The sequence below is a fragment of the Podarcis pityusensis genome (assembly GCF_964106645.2).
Source record: "Podarcis pityusensis genome assembly, chromosome: 5".
Lineage (NCBI taxonomy): Eukaryota > Metazoa > Chordata > Lepidosauria > Squamata > Lacertidae > Podarcis > Podarcis pityusensis.
Genome location: NC_138032.1, coordinates 44,174,146 through 44,192,792, shown reverse-complemented (window position 1 = coordinate 44,192,792; position 18,647 = coordinate 44,174,146). Strand labels below are relative to the sequence as shown.

General features: G+C 42.5%; 1 protein-coding gene and 1 long non-coding RNA gene across 3 annotated transcripts in view; one reads left to right on the top strand and one right to left on the bottom strand.

The window, feature by feature from the left end:
* The window catches only part of LOC308477535, a 74,391-nt gene that overhangs the window by 7,812 nt on the left and 47,932 nt on the right, over positions 1-18,647 (top strand). The window lies entirely within an intron of this gene.
* The window catches only part of SUFU (SUFU negative regulator of hedgehog signaling), a 76,392-nt gene that overhangs the window by 36,159 nt on the left and 21,586 nt on the right, over positions 1-18,647 (bottom strand). Inside the window, exons 4-8 of one of the 2 annotated variants that reach the window (XM_081006189.1) lie at positions 15,362-15,504; positions 12,582-12,667; positions 11,112-11,184; positions 8,226-8,379; positions 7,195-7,306 (exon numbers count right to left, since the gene is read on the bottom strand). In XM_081006189.1, coding sequence (XP_080862315.1) covers positions 7,195-7,306; positions 8,226-8,379; positions 11,112-11,184; positions 12,582-12,667; positions 15,362-15,504 — 568 coding nt within the window. Of the gene's footprint in view, positions 1-7,194; positions 7,307-8,225; positions 8,383-11,111; positions 11,185-12,581; positions 12,668-15,361; positions 15,505-18,647 lie in introns of both variants that reach the window. The other variant, XM_081006188.1, reaches the window with a different exon arrangement.

Here is an 18,647-nt window from a genome sequence, read left to right as displayed (position 1 = left end):
TACACACACAGGACTGAATCTGCACAGTTCCCCCTTCCTCTATAACCATCTGGAAGCAAATAGTAGGGCACAGTAGCTTCTCATTTAGTTATTTCACACCACCGAAAATCTGCAATTCAAATCATGTCAGTTATATTCCTCTTGAAGAGGAGAGGAGTACAATGCAATTCCAACATAAAAGGTAAGAATCTTCATTTTCTTCATGACGTGCGATCCTACATACAGGAGACCAGCAAACTAGCTTACATGGGGAAATCTGTCAATTACACAACTTAAGAACTGCCTGTTCTATTGCTGCAGCCTCTCTTGGTTGGAGGACCCTAGTGTAGGCTGGATGATCTTTAAGAAGATTAAGAAAGACCATGTTGCCCTCCTGAAATGTCTGTTAGGTATTAGCCTTACCAGAAAGCAACAGAGGATAACAAAGACAATCAGCCAGACTACTGTACATACAAAGTCTACATCTCTGAGAAAGACTGGCAAAATACCAGCAGACCTTTTTGCTATTGGCAAAACCTGTGGAACAGCTGGGAATTTTGATAATTCCTGGTTCTGATTAAATGAGAAAGTAAGGGCTTGACAAAACACAGTGTGGAGAGAGAGGGTATGGAACACAAAGCAAGTAATAAAGGCTTCTTAGGCTGCATCAAACCTATCCTACAACAACCTCTCACGTTCCTTTGCTTGTTCATAAGCTTATTCTTTGCTAACAGTACACACCACCTCTGTGGGGTTTATTCAAACACCCTCAAGACTCATGTCACTGCTCTTTATTCCAGTGAACTGACTTGTGACTTGGGTTCTGAGATCACAAACAACCTCCCTTTCAATGAGTCTACCAACCTGTCACAAGTATTTAGAGCACTCTGGAACAGCATCTTTGACAAGGGTATAAACCACATGCTGTCTGAGAGCAATATTCCACTACCATTTTGGGGTGGTTCTAAAATATACATTTTTGGGGAGGGATGAAAGTAAGCTATTAAAGTTCTAACAAACTATGACAAAAGGCACTTGGAAGTAGTAGTAGTCGCAGCAGTTATTATTATTTAATGAAATTTATACTCTCCTACTGTAAAGCCCATCTAAACTTAACTTTTAAAAACCCCACCCCCTCTCTTTTCTTGTGACAGGCAACAACAAACTTCCTTTTGTGTACCTGGAAATTATCATTTTGGGACCACCCTACTCTTTTGTAAGTCTTTGTACATCAGAGACCAACTTTCCCAACCTGGTGCCTTCCAAATATTTTCAACTACAACTGCCACCAACTAGCACAACCAATAGTCAGAGGGTGGTGAAAGCAGTATCAAAAACATCTGGAGGACACCAGGCTGGTGAAGCCTATCAGATTATAACTACCTGGACTCAGTGCATCTCTAGGAAACACTGAAGTATGTGTTTCTCGTTCGTTTTGCTGGCATCCCCACTGTCTCAGGGATAGCTTTTATTGTTAATCATTAAAGTGCCATTTTGTTACACTCTCTCAATAAAACTCCATTTGCGTTCTTCTCTCTGTTGTTCCCTGTATGCCTTACACGAGGGCACTGGACTAAAACAAGGCAAAGCTACTCATGCAACACTCCTGTGTATTTTAATAAGTGAGCTAGTTTCTGAGTCAGCTCTACCAGATGGACAGCAGCTTATCCTCTGGCAGAACAGGCAGGGATGCAGTGGGAAAGTGTCTCCCTAGCACACGTAAAGCCTCAGTCATTTGTGTTCAGGAATATTTTATTCCCTGAACAGAGAAGCCATCTGCAGACATGTTTAGGGATGTGTGGTTAGAGCAAGCTGGGGCAGGCAAGTAGAGACAAGCTATGTATACATCTGATATTCCTTTGAAGGGACAAAGCCCTACAATAAAGGAAATGTACCACTAAATCAGGAATCAAGTAGCAAATTGGCAATGGATCATTTGCATTGGTTCCAGATGGGTTTTCTGGCAAGATTCAAGCTTGTGTATCTTGAGTTCAGAACACAAAAGTCCACAAGTTATTCCTGCAAGGAATAGCACACTTAGTGTAGCCAACTAAATTTTACTCCGAGTAGGGCAATTAAATTAATGGATCAAAGTTAGCCATGCTCATTATTTTCAACGGGTTTACAATGGGTAAGACTATAATTTGCTACAACCCAAAGATAGCAGAATTGTTGATGTTGGTGCCGCCTCAAACAGGGCACTGTGCATCCCTATTCATGCGCTTTTTAAAAAACCATCAATGCCATGTGTAAGATGAAATATGAAGATACATGTCTTTCAGGTCCAAGGGCACAAACTGCTCAGTGGAGCAGGATTTCTAGCAAACAAGGCATATGGAGTTCTACGTGGCCAAAACATGTTCAACAACAAAAGATCTAATACTGGAAGGCAACCATCTGCCTATCTTGGGAACTGCAAATTAGTAAGAACAATCCCTTGCTCTCCTCCCCAAGGGGAACTGTTCTCTCACTCTTGAACAGAAGTGTTTCTGACTCCTGCAGAAGGAAGAGATTCTGACAATCCTTGCAATGTCCTGGTCTCTGTCAAGATGATTAAGAAGACTCTGTTAGAACTCTATAAAGAGCTACTGGTTCTGAACTGGATGGACACAATGTTCCAAGTAATGGATTCCCACACTAGAAGGATGTAATTAAGCTGATACCCATACGAATGGCTGGCCAGGATGCAGTGCTTACAGATAAAGTTACTAAGGCTCTGTCTCTCATGGGAAGTCCGAGTTGGCTAAGCTTTTTCACAGAGTTTTAACAAGATTCAACAATGTAATCCTCTCCAAGGTATACTGAATAGCAAATGTAGAAGATGAGATCTTGCCCTCGGAAAGACAGTGTTTTTTAAAATAATTCACCCCTTTGAGTCATCTACAGATAGCAGACACTGACAGTGCTAAGAATCACCTTTGAGAACAAATTCTGCTCCTCGTTACTATCACAAAAGAGAGTACGAAGGAAAAACATCAAAAAAAGCAATGTATAATAGTTATACGAACAAATTTCAGAGTACAATGCTCTTCTTTATTGCTACTAATGTACTGGTCATAATCTCATGTGTGAAGTGCAAAAGGCCTTCAAATGAAGGGAAGGATGAACATATGCTTCCAAGAAGGCTCTACTATTAACTGGATGGCAAGCAGGAGAAACATAAAATACCCCAAGCATCAGTGACAGGCCTCCACATTTACTCACTCGCTTGCAGTCCATAAATAGTCATGCTTATGTTCTTTTTTTGCAATTAAGTTTATTAGTTTATCAATATTACCCCAATAATAGCCAAATTATAGCAATATCAATTAATTGCCCATTTTCCACCTTGGGCCTGGGGGCGGGCCCCATACTCCACCACAGCACATAAGGCTCCAAGGAGACCTCAGGACATCACTGCTGCCGCTCTGCCTATGAGTCTTGGGGAGGACCGCTCCCCCTTGAAGCCCATTTTCCACCTTGGGCCTGGGGGCGGGCCCCATACTCGCCTCCGCAGCTTATGGGGCTCCAGGGAGGCCTCGGGTGTGGGGGGTGGGGTGGGTGTTTAGTTGGGTGTGGGAATTTGTTTAATTTAATTATGTTGTGTTTGTAACTTTGTTTTTTGTTTTTATAGTTTTATTGTTCTGTTAGTTTGTTTTTTGTATAGGCTTTAATTTGATTTTAAGGGGAGGGGTCAGGGCTGCCTGGGAGTGGGTCCCAGCAAACAAAATGGCTGGGGCAGGTTCCACAGGGGGGGATGCACTCGGACAACCGATCTCAGTGATCACGGGTAGGAGGAGGAGTTACGCTAAGACCAGACCATGTCATTACCGAGGAAGCAGGCTTAGTCGTTGTTTGAGGACTATCCCTGCCTCCAGGTCTGGTCCTGACTGGAAGGATACTGGAATCAACAAGGGAAACTCACATGACCTGAAAGTGTTGCTGTGCAATGCCAGGTCAATGATGAATAAAACCTCTGCCATCCACGACCTGATTGTGGATGGAGGATTTGACCTGGCATGTGTGACAGAGACCTGGTTGGATGAAGCAGATGGGCCCGTCCTTGCCGCTGCTTGTCCACCAGGTTTCTCTTACGCACAGCAACCCAGGCCTTGTGGGCGGGGAGGGGGGGTTGCAGTGATTTTTAGGAAGTCATTAGTTTGTCATTAGTTCCCTGCCCGAGCTGCTTCAGGTCGTGGCGGATGTCCTCCTGGAGACACCTAGTTTGGTTGTCCTAGGGGATTTTAACATCCATGCCGACACGACCTTACAAGGGGCCACTTGGGACTTCGTGGAAAGCATGGCCTCCATGGGGCTGTCCCTGAATAAGTTTGGCCCAACTCATAGTCATGGACATGCCTTAGACCTGGTGTTCACCTCTATGGATGTTGGTGATCTGACACTAAGTAAAAGTGAAACCAAAGAAGTGCCATGGTCAGATCACTTCCTGGTGCAACTGGACTTCTCCGTGACCCTTCCCCTCTGCAGGGAGGCGGGACCGATTCAGATGGTCCGCCCCCGCCACTTAATGGATCCAAATGGTTTCCAGAGAGTGGTAGGGGATGTTTTATCCCATGTTGATGGCCTTTCAGCTGATTCCCTGGTGGCCCGCTGGAATGTGGAGTTAACCAGGGCTATTGACTGTTTGGCTCCAAAGCGCCCTCTCCGATTGCATGGAGTCCGGACAGCCCCGTGGTTTTCCACGGATCTGAGGGCAATGAAACAATCGTTGAGACGGCTAGAGCGCCGGTGGCGGATAACCCATTCTGAATCTGACCGGACACGGGTTAGAGCTCAATGTCGAGCCTACCAAGTGGCGATAGCGACGGCGAAGAAGACTTTCTTCACCGTCTCTATTGCATCTGCGGAAAACAGCAGCAGGAGACTCTTTCAGGTGGTTCGCAATTTAGCAGAACCACCTGCTCCATCAGGGCCCAGTAGGGGCCACATGATCTCCTGCAATGACTTTGCAAAGTTTTTTGCAGATAAAGTCGCTCAGATTCAAGAAGAGGTAGACTCCACCGTGGGAGCAGGGCCGGGGCGGGAGAGTGCTAGAGTCCTGTCTAGTCAAGTTGTGTGGGATCATTTCCAATCTGTTACCCCCGAGGATGTGGACAGGCTGCTTGGACGAGTGAAACCAACCACTTGCCTCCTTGATCCTTGCCCATCCTGGCTTATAAAAGCTAGCCGGGAAGGACTGGGCGACGGGCTTCGTGGGGTGGTGAATGCTTCCCTCCGTGAGGGAGCCTTCCCAGACCCGCTGAAAGAGGCGGTTATTAAACAACTTCTTAAAAAACCATCTTTAGATGCGGCCACGATAGCCAACTATCGCCCAGTCTCAAATCTTCCATTCTTGGGCAAGGTGATTGAGCGCGTGGTTGCTGAACAACTCCAGGCACGCCTGGAAGAAGCGGACCATTTGGATCCCTTCCAGTCGGGATTCAGGCCTCATCATGGGACTGAAACTGCCTTGGTCGCACTGGTTGATGATCTCCGGCGGGCTAGGGACAAAGGTGAGAGCTGTTTCCTAGTTCTGCTGGATCTCTCAGCGGCGTTTGATACCATCGACCATAACATCCTCCTGGACCGTCTTGAGGGGCTGGGAGCTGGGGGCACTGTTATACAGTGGTTCCGCTCCTTCCTCCTGGGCCGTGTTCAGAAAGTGGTGGTGGGGGATGAGTGTTCAGACCCCTGGGCCCTCACTTGTGGGGTGCCTCAGGGTTCCGTCCTCTCCCCCATGCTTTTCAACATCTACATGAAGCCGCTGGGAGAGATCATCAGGGGATTTGGGCTGGGTGTTCATCAGTATGCGGATGATACCCAGCTCTACCTCTCTTTCAAATCAGAACCAGTGAAGGCAGTGAAGGTCCTGTGTGAGTGCCTGGAGGCGGTTGGAGGTTGGATGGCGGCTAACAGATTGAGGTTGAATCCTGACAAGACAGAAGTACTGTTTTTGGGGGACAGGAGGCAGGCAGGTGTGGAGGACTCCCTGGTCCTGAATGGGGTAACTGTGCCCCTGAAGTACCAGGTGCGCAGCCTGGGAGTCATTTTGGACTCACAGCTGTCCATGGAGGCACAGGTCAAATCTGTGTCCAGGGCAGCTGTTTACCAGCTCCATCTGGTACGCAGGCTGAGACCCTATCTGCCTGCGGACTGCCTCGCCAGAGTGGTGCATGCTCTGGTTATCTCCCGCTTGGATTACTGCAATGCGCTCTACGTGGGGCTACCTTTGAAGGTGACCCGGAAACTACAACTAATCCAGAACGCGGCAGCTAGACTGGTGACTGGGAGCGGCCGCAGAGACCACATAACACCGGTCTTGAAAGACCTACATTGGCTCCCAGTACGTTTCCGAGCACAATTCAAAGTGTTGGTGCTGACCTTTAAAGCCCTAAACGGCCTTGGTCCAGTATATCTGAAGGAGCGTCTCCACCCCCATCGTTCTACCCGGACACTGAGGTCCAGCACCGAGGGCCTTCTGGCGGTTCCCTCACTGCGAGAAGCCAAGTTACAGGGAACCAGGCAGAGGGCCTTCTCGGTAGTGGCACCTTCCCTGTGGAACACCCTCCCACCAGATGTCAAAGAGAACAACAACTACCAGGCTTTTAGAAGACATCTGAAGGCAGCCCTGTTTCGGGAAGCTTTTAATGTTGGATGTATTATAGTATTTTAATATTCTTTTGGAAGCCGCCCAGAGTGGCCGGGGAAGCCCAGCCAGATGGGCGGGGTATAAATAATAAATTATTATTATTATTATTATTATTATTATTATTATTATTATTATTATTATTTCATAACAATATCAGTTAATTGCCATGCTTATGTTCTGCCCACCCACTGATAAGATCACTTAGGCCTGTTTTGCACAGCCCCGTTTATTTAACCCATTAGTATCTATGTTCCTATCTGGCCATCATCCACTTTGCTTATATCATCTACTTCGTCAGTCTGGTAACACCATGGATGACTTAACTATCAGAGGTCCTCACTGTGTAATTCTTGGTCATCTGTCTATAAATTCTGAACCTGCTCTAAAACACAAGCCTACCTTTATGTTGCATTCTCCCTTTTCAATTTCTGTCTTTTAGATTGTGAGCCATCCAGAAGTATTGCATAAAGAGCTATCACCAGGTTAGAAACATTAAGGCAGTCTTTCCTTCCATTATTTTCCCAAGGCTAAGCCAAATTAGACACATCTTCCACCACCTCAGGACCCAAACACAAAACTAAACTTACGGAGCTCTGTCATTATTCAGTCCATTCTGTCTCTGATGGTTAATTGGGGGCAGAACAGGCTTGCTGTTAATCTCAAGTCCCCTTCGCAGAGTCTCCCGGATTTGCTCTGTATCTGAAACGATAGTTTAAAAACTGGGTCAGGTTCAGTTCAGATGGTCCTCCAGAGCATGGACCGGAAGATTAGAAACAAACTTCACACGCTTCCCCACTCATATGGCTTCCTTCCTTTCCTGCACTAAGACAAACTATTCTTGGCTGATTTGGGAGCCGCCGAGTGGCTGGGCAACCCAGTCAGGGGTGTGTGTGTATGTTTGTGTAAATTTACTGTTGTTGTTGTTATTCATGGTGCTTACCCTCCAAACCACAATCAGAAGCTATAGAAGAAGAAGTTAAATGTAATTTTGTTTGTTTTAAAAGAGAGTAGTTGCGGGGTGGGGGGAGATGAAACACCACAGAACCGACACTAACTGCTGAGCAGCACACAGAGTACAAAGTGATTCAGGTTTGCTATAAATAAATGAGCAAAAATTGAGAGGGTTGGGAGAGCTAAACCTTGAGTTTTGGGCTTTGAATTTAATTTGATATAACAAAAAATTCAAGTTCCATACGAAGCAACTTTGCTCATAAAATAATCATATTAAATTTAATGAAGACCTCATAAAGCACACCAAATATCTGGTTTCCGGGTTTAATACATAACTTGATGCAATACAGCCTCCCAATTTCATACTTTTAGCCATGCCTTCTACCACTTTTAAAAATACCTGTGATTATCAAGTATGTGACTTGTAAAAAGAATTTTTAAAAATAGGGAACTATCTTCTTATAATAGTCCAAAAACATTGTATTTTTTGTATGCTGACATCGGATGAAAACAAAAGATCAAGGTTGTAATGGAGGAATACTGCAAGTATTTCAAGTTGTAAACAAATTGTACCTATTTAGAAACACAACAGTGTGAGAACTCCATCCAACTTAGCTGTGATGCCGAGAAAACAACCTTCCGAGTGGCTTTCCGGGTTCCCTCTTACCTTTCCCAGACAATCGTCGGGGATGTGTGCCAATGCAGATACTTCTACTGTCTTCGTCATCCTCTGGCGGCCGGCTAAGATCATCCCAGGCACACTTAGCACTGACACCACTCAGGTTCGAACCGTCTGTCTCAATCCCTTTATCAACTCTGTCCTGCTTAAAAAAGATCCAAAACAGCCAAGTCTTTTGAAGCCAAAATCCCACCTGTGCCACTACAGGAACTACAACCTCATGGAGTATGTTTTCCTAGATTGTGGTTCACCAACACAGAGCCTGTGGATGCCCGCAAGTCTTCAAACTCCTGCCTTGTCATCCCACCCCCCACCCCGGCTCCTTGAAATTAGGCTTCAAAGCAGCCTTCTGGTGAAAACAAAGGAAAAAAGATTCCACTACCCTTGACAAAAATGCAACTTGACAGAATTAAGGGGAAAACATTCAATTCTAAACTGTATAAAAATAGATTTTTAATATTCCATAAGATAAAATGAACAGTATAAATGAATATAAATATAAGCGCTTCTTTTTCACTTACAAGCCACTGCCAATTAAAAACAAGGGCTTCTAAAAACAAAACAGCCAGACACATTTCAACACGGAGTCTTTTTCTGTGGCTCAGTCATTATTATCTAAGACAAAGGTAAGTAGAAATCGTTATAGTCAAAATCCCAGACAGGCAAAACATTATTTCAGAAACAAAAATATAGTTCAATTACTCACCCTTATGCCTCATTAAAAAAACTTTTTAAACTGGAATGATAACCTAAGTGTCCATACATTTCTACAAATCAATGAATTCCACTGAAGACATATAAACACATTTCAAATATCAATGCAAAGCCATTCTGGAATATTAAAATATGGAATATTAAAACTCTATATTTATACAACTTATAATGAAAAGCCTTCCGGTGTGGCCATTAGAAGACTTTTTCCAAGGCTAATTACAGCAGGGGAGGGCGACTTTGAGGGTCACAGCTGGGGAGGAAAGGGTTAATCCTCTTCTTTGGAGTGAACCTCACCCTGAAACCACCCCCCTCACCACGATTAAGATTCAAGGAAGCCTTCTATTGGCTATAATAAAAGGCTTCTTTTAAGTCTAATTCCAAAGGAGGGGCAAAGTCTGAAGTTGTCACTGCTGGAGAAGGGAAGGATTACTCTTTCCTTCCCCGCCCCCATCCAAGCAGCTGTGTCCTCCCCACCAAAACATCCACACACTCCCCACTGTAATTAGGCTTTAAAGTAGCTTTCTACCATAACATGTCCCTCTGTCCCCCAATGTAATTTATGGGGTGGAGAAAACTGTGCGTGTGTGATCTCCTAGCTGAGGAGCCACAGTTAACTCTTACCTCCCCAGCTGAACTCTCCAGGAATATCACAGGCTGAAACACTATCCCCCCCAAAACTAATTGCAGGGGGGAGATGGGATTGTGTATGCATTTGTATGGTTGCCATGTGAGCACTTGGTGGTGTGTGTTTGGAACCCAAGGTAGAGTCTCTTGTTTGCAAATGGAAAATTGGAGATCCCCATTCTACATTTTATTGGCCGTCAGCACTTGAGAAATGAAGGGCTTTTATACTGTCCCACATTGTGCTAAAGGAAAGGAAATGTGAGCCACAGCTTTTAATTCATCAAAACTAAATTTTGCAAAAAGTTGTTACATCAAGAATAGGTTTCAATGAATCCTCAATACATCCTCCCGACACACGTCACTTGTGATTATCAAATTTCCCCCTTTGAACAATGCCTGACTGTCGAAGAATCAACCTCATAGTGATTCTACAAGGTTAAATCTGAATATCTGAATGAAAAGTTCTGAACATAGTATTCCTGCATTACATGCAAACCAGAAATTCAAAATGTAGACAGAGCAACTTAGGAAAATTACTTGTGTCAGCTTCTAAAATTCACCACCAGATGATGCTGTTAAGCTAAATATAGCAGTGAAGGGAGCCTTACAAGGAGAAGCAACTGCAGCAGTTTAATGTAAAAACCAAGGAGAAAATATTTATTCAAATTTTCTTTTCACATGTAAACATATACACTCAACTCTAATGGAACTACATTTAAGAAACTTATTTCTCTGCTGCACCAATCAAATATGCTTAGCTCTTTGGCATGGTGAAAGAAAATTTCACTCTGGCCTACCAGACTCACACATGCAGTGTTTCGCCATTTTTAATGCCAAATTTGGAAAGGTAAGCTTCTCCTACTACAGCAACAAAATTCTGTATTAAATGTATTTATGAACAGTTTGACATTGTGCTTTATTAAGAGCTGTACAGAGGTAATTGCTTTTCAGCTTTTTGTACTGTATGGTTGCTGTGTTGTTCAATATGATCTGAAGAGAACCAGAGTATGCTGTGTTGGTTATTATGTCCTTCTGGTGAAGGTTAGTATATAAAATTCTTCATAATTACACGTGCTAAATTTCTGCACAACTGTTAAAGGCACAGGAACCCTACTCTGTCATTGTCGTACCTTGTAAACTTGCAGAGAAAATTGCATGTAGCAAATGACTTCCCCATTCATTCCCACCCTCTCCAAAGCACACGTGCACTAGAAAACAGACAAGGCAGGGAAAATAGAGGTTCAGTAGGGTAGGAGACTGAGCTGCTTGTGGCCCAGTTGCCCAATATTAAGCTGTTGAAATGAGTTCAGGGATACTCAGTGAAGCCAATCACACTTTGATCAGGCAATCAGTGATCTACAACCATTGCCTCTAGGAAATGGTATTCCAAAGATACCCAGGTTGAGTCCCAGCAGCTTCTGACAGTAATCAACAAGTCTATCCTGAGCACATTCAGTTATCAGAAGGTAGCTGTTCCTCATGACTAAGAAAGCAATGCTCTGCTGTCATCTAGGACCAGATTGAGTAGTTACATACTTGCAGGTGTGGATCTATTTCAAATATGGTCTCTCCACGTCGCATGTCTGTTATCAACCATGGGCCTCCTGCTCTATAAACAAAATCAAAAAAGAAAAATAAGTGACTGTACTACCATTGCCCCAGTGCTTCTAGGTCTCCACTGATTTTAGTGCAAATGCAATAAGGGACAGGAAGGAAGGATAAATTTGGGGTTCTGGATGAGTAATTAGCACTTCTACCTGTCCATTTTAGATGTTGGATTATTGTTAAGCCTCTAATTCAACTACAGAAAATGGACAATTTAACTACAGGATGGTAATCTGTACTGTTTTCCCATTTATCGTGAAGAAAACAGACCCCAATTTTCCGTATGACTGCAATATCTCACAGCAAGAGGGTAAAAATAGTTGTAACATCAAAGAGAGACAGGGATCTTCATGGCCTGGACTTACCCTTCCTGCATATAAATGGCCCCTCAATTCGAAAGCAGAGAACAATTAGCAAAAAAATTATTCATGTCCAAAGATAAAAGTACAGAATTGGAAAGAACCTCAAAAGTCATGTAATCCTTGTACTGTCAGCATTTTCTAGAATTAAACTGTACAAGACAGATGACAAACCAGTTTTCTTCAGATAATACTCATATTGAGCTTCTTTGTTCCACAGCTTTCGTTCCTAGAAGTGGAAATTCTGTAATTCATGTTTAAGGGTGGAGGGCTTGTATTAAATAAGAGCCCGAGCACTTAAATACTTTTCTAGGGCAAAAGATTAAAAATTGATAATGGAATTTTAAATACAGAAAAAGCAAATGGTCAAATATGCATTTCTAGATTAATTTAATTTCTAAAATAAAAGATACTCAAACATTCCCAAGCAGAGGTGGAGAACCTCATATGTGGGGCCCAAATGCAGATCTTCGGGTTTCTGCATCTGGCCCTCAGAAGCTCCCAACTAAGTCATGTGTCTCTCAAGGTCATAACCCCACCAGTTCTGCTCCACACAAACCTTAAGGGCTTTTGCTTGGATGGAAAGTATCCTTAAACTGTACTAGTGCTTCTTACTTGGCCTGGATGGAAGTGGGAGAGATGTGGGTGGGTGGGTGGGACAGTGAAGAAGCCTCTTAACTTTGATGTGGATGGAATGTATCTCACAAAATGTAGAGAGGTATTCTCTGCCCACCCATGCCTCTTACCCTGCCCACTTTTGCCTCCAGCATGCATCCCTGCACCCAAAGTTCTCTATGAGGGTGTGTAGCCACTGGTCTGAACAAGGTTCCACAAACTTTGAGCAAAAAGACTGAAAAATTCAAATTGAGCTTTGACATCAGAATAAACCATGTCAATGTATATGCAGATATCCCAAACTACATAATTTATTCCAGGTGTAGAATTTATAAGCTTTTATGATTGCATTCATCTTTATCAGGCAATATTTCTTTAAAGAATATTTATAATACTGTTATTAGTTAGCTGGCAATGCTGTACTTACACAGGAACAGTCCGAAGCAGTTCCAATATACCCTGTCCGTTCCACTGCTGTGCTGCATGAAGCTCCTCTGTACAGACGCCAACAATCTGGAAAAGGGGTTAGAGGGGGGGTACACACTTGTAACATATATTAGGATCAAGATCTACATTGGAGTACCATATCCAAGACTTTGAGACTCTGGTTATACACTCTTTTTTGAGAAATCCCTCCTCCATCATGTTTCATCTAGATTTCATTTAGCATGAACTAGATTTACTATGAGGGACGCGGGTGGCGCTGTGGGTTAAACCACAGAGCCTAGGATTTGCCGATCAGAAGGTCGGCGTTTCGAATCCCTGCGACGGGGTGAGCTCCAGTTGCTTGGTCCCTGCTCCTGCCAACCTAGCAGTTCGAAAACACGTCAAAGTGCAAGTAGATAAATAGGAACCGCTCCGGCGGGAAGGTAAACGGCATTTCCGTGTGCTGCTCTGGTTCGCCAGAAGCGGCTTAGTCATGCGGGCCACATGACCCAGAAGCTGTCTGCGGACAAACGCCGGCTCCCTCGGCCTATAGAGCGAGATGAGTGCGCAACCCCAGAATCGGTCACGACTGGACCTAATGGTCAGGGGTCCCTTTACCGTTACCTAGATTTACTATGAAGGATATCACAGTTGGTAGAGCATGAGACTCTTAATCTCAGAATCATGGGTTTGAGCTGCATATTGGACGAAAGATTCCTGCACTGCAGGGGGTTGGACTAGGTGATCCTCATTGTTCCCTTCCAACTCTACAATTCAGTGATTCTGTGATCCCTGATTGGGCATCTTATGATAAGTGCTAATTCCATAATATGGATTTGTACCTGGGGCGGTTAGATTAGTATTGACCATAGCTTTCCTGATTCAAATATCATGTCAAACTATAGTCAAAGGAAACACAGAAATGGAGAAGGAAAAGGAACAGGAAATATGTCAGCCCATGGCACATTCTCAGTCTTCCTGTCAGAACTTAGTAAGATGACTAATAAGGACAAGGGCATGGCTATACAAATCCTTCACATTTGTTTTCACATGTTGAGCTCCTCAACAGAACCATAGAGATGAAGCAACAACCTTGCATCTGCAAAGCCTAGATCTTTTCTGGAATAATACACACAGCCAACTGTATATGGAGTGATCTGTTCATTGGCACAGTGGAAGGCAATACATCATTCTGAGGTTAAACAAGTTTGCTACCATTGCAACATACCAAGCTATGCCAGATCAGTAAATATCACCAGCTGCCTCGTAAATCAAGACACACACACAAAAAAACTTTAAACACACAATAATTGCTAAGTTAACTACAATACTTCAATACTAGTTGAAATATACTTCGTTTTGTATGTAAAAAATAGATATTGCGGACTGTATCATGGTAGAGTTTTCCCGTTGCCCTGTTAAGGCCTATGAATAAGCAGCTGTAGTAGTAATATTTTGCAAAAAGTCAGGGATATCGATTCTCCCAGCTTTACTCTGTTTAAACCCAGATTTATGTATTTGCAGTTCTTCACTTTTGCTATTAATACTCTCAGAATACTTACAAAACCTCCTAGTAACTGATATATTAAGCTTAGGTATAAGATGGACACCAACACTAAACACTAAAGTTGGAAAGAATTTCAACTAGGATTGCTAGTGTATTAAAAAGATACTATGTACATAAGGAATACAGTGGTATCTTGGTTTATGAACTTAATCTGTTCCAGAAGTCCGTTCTTAAACTAAAGCGTTCTTAAACCACGGTGTACTTTCCCATAGCAGAGGGGGACTCAATTTACAAATGGAACACACTCAACAGGAAGCGGAACATGTTCTGCTTCCAAGGCAAAGTTCACAAACCAAAACACCTACTTCCGGGTTTGCATTGTTCTTAATCCAAGTTGTTCATAAACTAAGCTATTCTTAAACCAAGGTACCACTGTACTCCAATTTACACTGGGGTCCTAAGCTGCCTGGTGACAGTTTCTGTTCCTGACACTAGCCTTTAAGCAGCTTTTACCTCAGGCCAAATTCTCTGAACTTCCACCCCAGTCAATTACTCCCACAACCCAGTCCAGTTACCGGGGACAATCAGCCTCTGTACCCCAAAGCTCCTCTTGCTGCACTTCTGGCTACCTGAACAGTTTAGCCAACTTAAAAAACCCAGGTGTGTGACCTTCCTCTGGTAAGACCTTACATAGGGTAGCCTCTCAGACCAACTCAGCCACCGGCTCCCTATTCCTGATCTTCACCAGACAAGTGTTGTTATAACAGTGGGAATTAATATTCAGGCCTCAACTTTTCCCTCAGCTTTTATTGGAGGTTTCCTGAACAATAGCACATCACCTGAACCACTTCTCCATGCTTCTTAAGGCAAGGGCTAGCACACCATAAAAAAGCCCCTGGAAATCAGAATCCAAGAATATGCATTCCATGAATGAAAGCACTCCATCCAATTAAGTTGACAAGAACATGAAAATATGCAGAATTTACTCAGGGTACTGGAAAGCTTTTCACAGCTGAAAAGGCTCAGTATCATATTAGATATACATAGCAATAAAAAAAACCCCCTGACATTTGAAAAATATTATTTAAGTGACATGAAATATTACCATAATGGATGATGGAAAAGATCTAGTTTTGCCTTCACCCATGCCAAACCTGCACCTGCTTTTAAGTACCCCATAGTTACCACAATCTCATTTCAAAGAAAACTCCATTGTTCATTTCAGTTATTAGCTCCTTAAATGAATACCCAGAATATTGATTCTGTTACCATACCTGAAGAAAAGTTACCACCCCAAATGGTGTTTGAACTGGCTGCATTTGTGGATCTTCAGTCAGCAGCATATGTTGGATCCTCGACTCACTGTTGTCTAACGGACTATGCCACGATACATGATCACCACTACAAAATGTATTTTCTGGTGGGGAAAGAGAAATATGAGCAATGAATACATATTTCTAGCTGCTTTAAAAAAAAAGATGCCTACACAAAAAGCCTTAACAACACTGAGGAAACATCCTCACTAAACAAGATATATAATTTTTCCTGTTACTGTTACCCATCATCTATGGTGATATAGTACAAAAAACAAAAAAGGAGAGAAACTGCTTGATAAAGCTATGCTGATATTTGGTGCATCAACTCGTTAATACCAACATTATAGAAAGGCAAGTAGCTCTTGCCTATGTACAGGGAATCTGTATGTTGGGGTTCATGTAAGATGAGTGGTTAATGTACATAACAACCTGCGATTGTGCACATGCACCAAACCAGACCCCACTGCCATCACATGATTGCATTAGGCCTGATTATGGCTCCAGACTGCCATGGAGATTTGCCTCACATGAGCCGCAGGGACTGACTGTGGCCCCAGTTCTATACAGTGGTACCTCGGGTTAAGTACTTAATTCGTTCCGGAGGTCTGTACTTAACCTGAAATTGTTCTTAACCTGAAGCACCACTTTAGCTAATGGGGCCTCCTGCTGCCGCTGCACCACCGGAGCACGATTTCTTTTCTCATCCTGAATGAAGCAAAGTTCTTAACCTGAAGCACTATTTCTGGGTTAGCGGAGTCTGTAACCTGAAGCGTATGTAACCTGAGGTACCACTGTATTAAGCAGTATGTAGTATATTCTTCTAATTTAACATGCAAATTGCAGCTCCACTCAACCAGCTGAATTATGCATTTTAGTTATTTCAAGTCAACTGTAGTCTGGACTACATATGGATAATGTACACTGGCCTCACAAACATAATGTAGTGCCTGGTAACAGGAGGTTTGAAAGCATGGAGAAGAACAGCAAACTACAACACAAGCTTTTTTGTTGGCTCTGTCTTCTAGATGCAAGGGCTCCTGGAATTTGGTTGGAGAATGGGGTTCCAGGTGAACCACAGCTGGTTTAACACACATTTCATAAATGATCAGCTTCCCCACTCAATTTGATTTTTGTATTTAAACTGCTCAACATTAGCTTTGAAGTCAAGTGGAAAAAAGAGGTTAGAATCAACTTTCTCAGGAACAAATCTTTAAATACCAGCTGCAGCAAATCCACTGAAATGCAATCACGAAAACCAGCCTCACAGTCTGTTTGAAGTTACTTTCCCATTTGGGCAATAGAAGAGGTGACAAGTACATGATTTGCACTATTTTCCTCCTGCTATGGAGAGATACCATATGATAATGAAGTCTGAAAGAATATTTAAGTAAGGTACTGATCATCTTCTTTCTTCTTGCCCGATCGTGAATGGTCACAGTGAGAGTCAGGATAGCAGATAGAGCTTTCTAAATCAGACAACACTTCAGGAATGAAGGTAAGGTGGAGCTCATCCCATTAACACATTATAGCTTGCTTGGTTCAGACATCTGGTATTCCTAATCTTATACTCCTCATACACACAAAATGTGCATGGTGCACTTCAGTTGCTCCCACTCAATGGCATGCTGTAATATGCATCAAGACTAGCATTCCTCTATTATCATATAAACTGATCTGCGGGAAGTGTTTGTTTATGGATGATCCTTCTTCTCAACAGGCCTAAAATTGCAACATTCACACCTTGAATTAACAGCCATGCACTTCTGAGATGATACCAATCTTCTTTTCATTCTAGCACCTTTTATCAGTAGATTAAAAGGAGACCCACCATACCAAGATGCTCTTTAGAAAATTCTCATGATCATGACAAAATGAATGAGCTTTGAATAGAAACATTCCCAGTCTAGAATGCCTACGTATATTTCATGGAGAGCTCCCTTGACGTGAAATTCTTCCTCTTGCTTGAAATGTAAACTAAGATTATTTCAAGTTTATATATTGACTATGAACCTGTGACATCTAGATTCATCATACTAACTAGGCTCTAGGGTCACATAGTCTATGAGATATCAGTTGGCCAGGGAAGCTCATTAGCTCACCAACCTTCCCTGCACTACAAATTCCCAAGGCAGTGCAAGAATGCACATAAATCCGAGAAAGGAGGTTTACAAATGCAAAACAAGACAGCAAGAACTCTTTAAAAAAGCAGAGGGTTTTTAAAAAATGTGTTCTGCAACTGATGCTTGTTATTGCATTTCTGATGTTCACACATCACTATATTCAGTACAAATGAACACATCTTGGATGGATCTATCATTTCAGCAAGCATTAATGAATTGGTGACCAGAAAAGTTTCAGACAAATTCTGTTCAATTGACAGGTTAAAAGACTGAATCTACTTAGCCTCTTGTGGTAACTCTGATCATCCACCAGATGTCCTCACTGTTAATTTAGGCATAAATTTAGTTCTACATTTTTTTAAAAAGCTGAATTTGACTTTTTACTTAAAAAAAAAGCAAGCTACCCAGGATTCCCAACCTTGACTATAGAAGTCTGAATTGAGGTTTAAAATGTATTCGAAATTTAAGAAGCCTTAAACCAAAATTGTGACAGTTTGCTCAATATCAACATTATCCTGATGATGAAAATACAACTGTAGAGTATGGGGAGCACCCAGATTCTGAGCACAGAGAAGATTTTACAACATTACAGCTTAGATAAACAAAAGAGCCACACATAAGCAGAAAGTAACGCCACACTAAAACCCACAAAGGCAGGGACATTTATTTGTACTGCACTGTAGCCCATAAGAGTAAGGAGAAAATAATGAGCAAAATAGTTAAGTAGATTTTCAAGTCTACTTAAGATATACATAGGATTGGGTCAGAAAATGCCTTCACCCCAATGGAAACCCTTTGCAGTTTCCCAGAACAGCCTCACTGTATCATCACCAAGCTACAACAATTTGGCCAAAGGGTTGGGTGTGGGAAACATAAGTGCTGACATGAGTATAAAGGAAATGCCTCTCCATTAACTGGCAGATAAGGAAAAGTATCAGATAAGAATTGCTTAAAACTAAATATGATAAACTGTTCAGTTACACCAGTTGCATAGTGTGAAAAAAAGAACTTACTGGTTGTTTAAAAGCCTGTGTAAAATGGATTCCATATGCATTTAAAGACTTTAGTGGAAGAAGAACTAGAAGTGGTTGTTCTACACCATTAAATAAACTTAACAGTCCAAC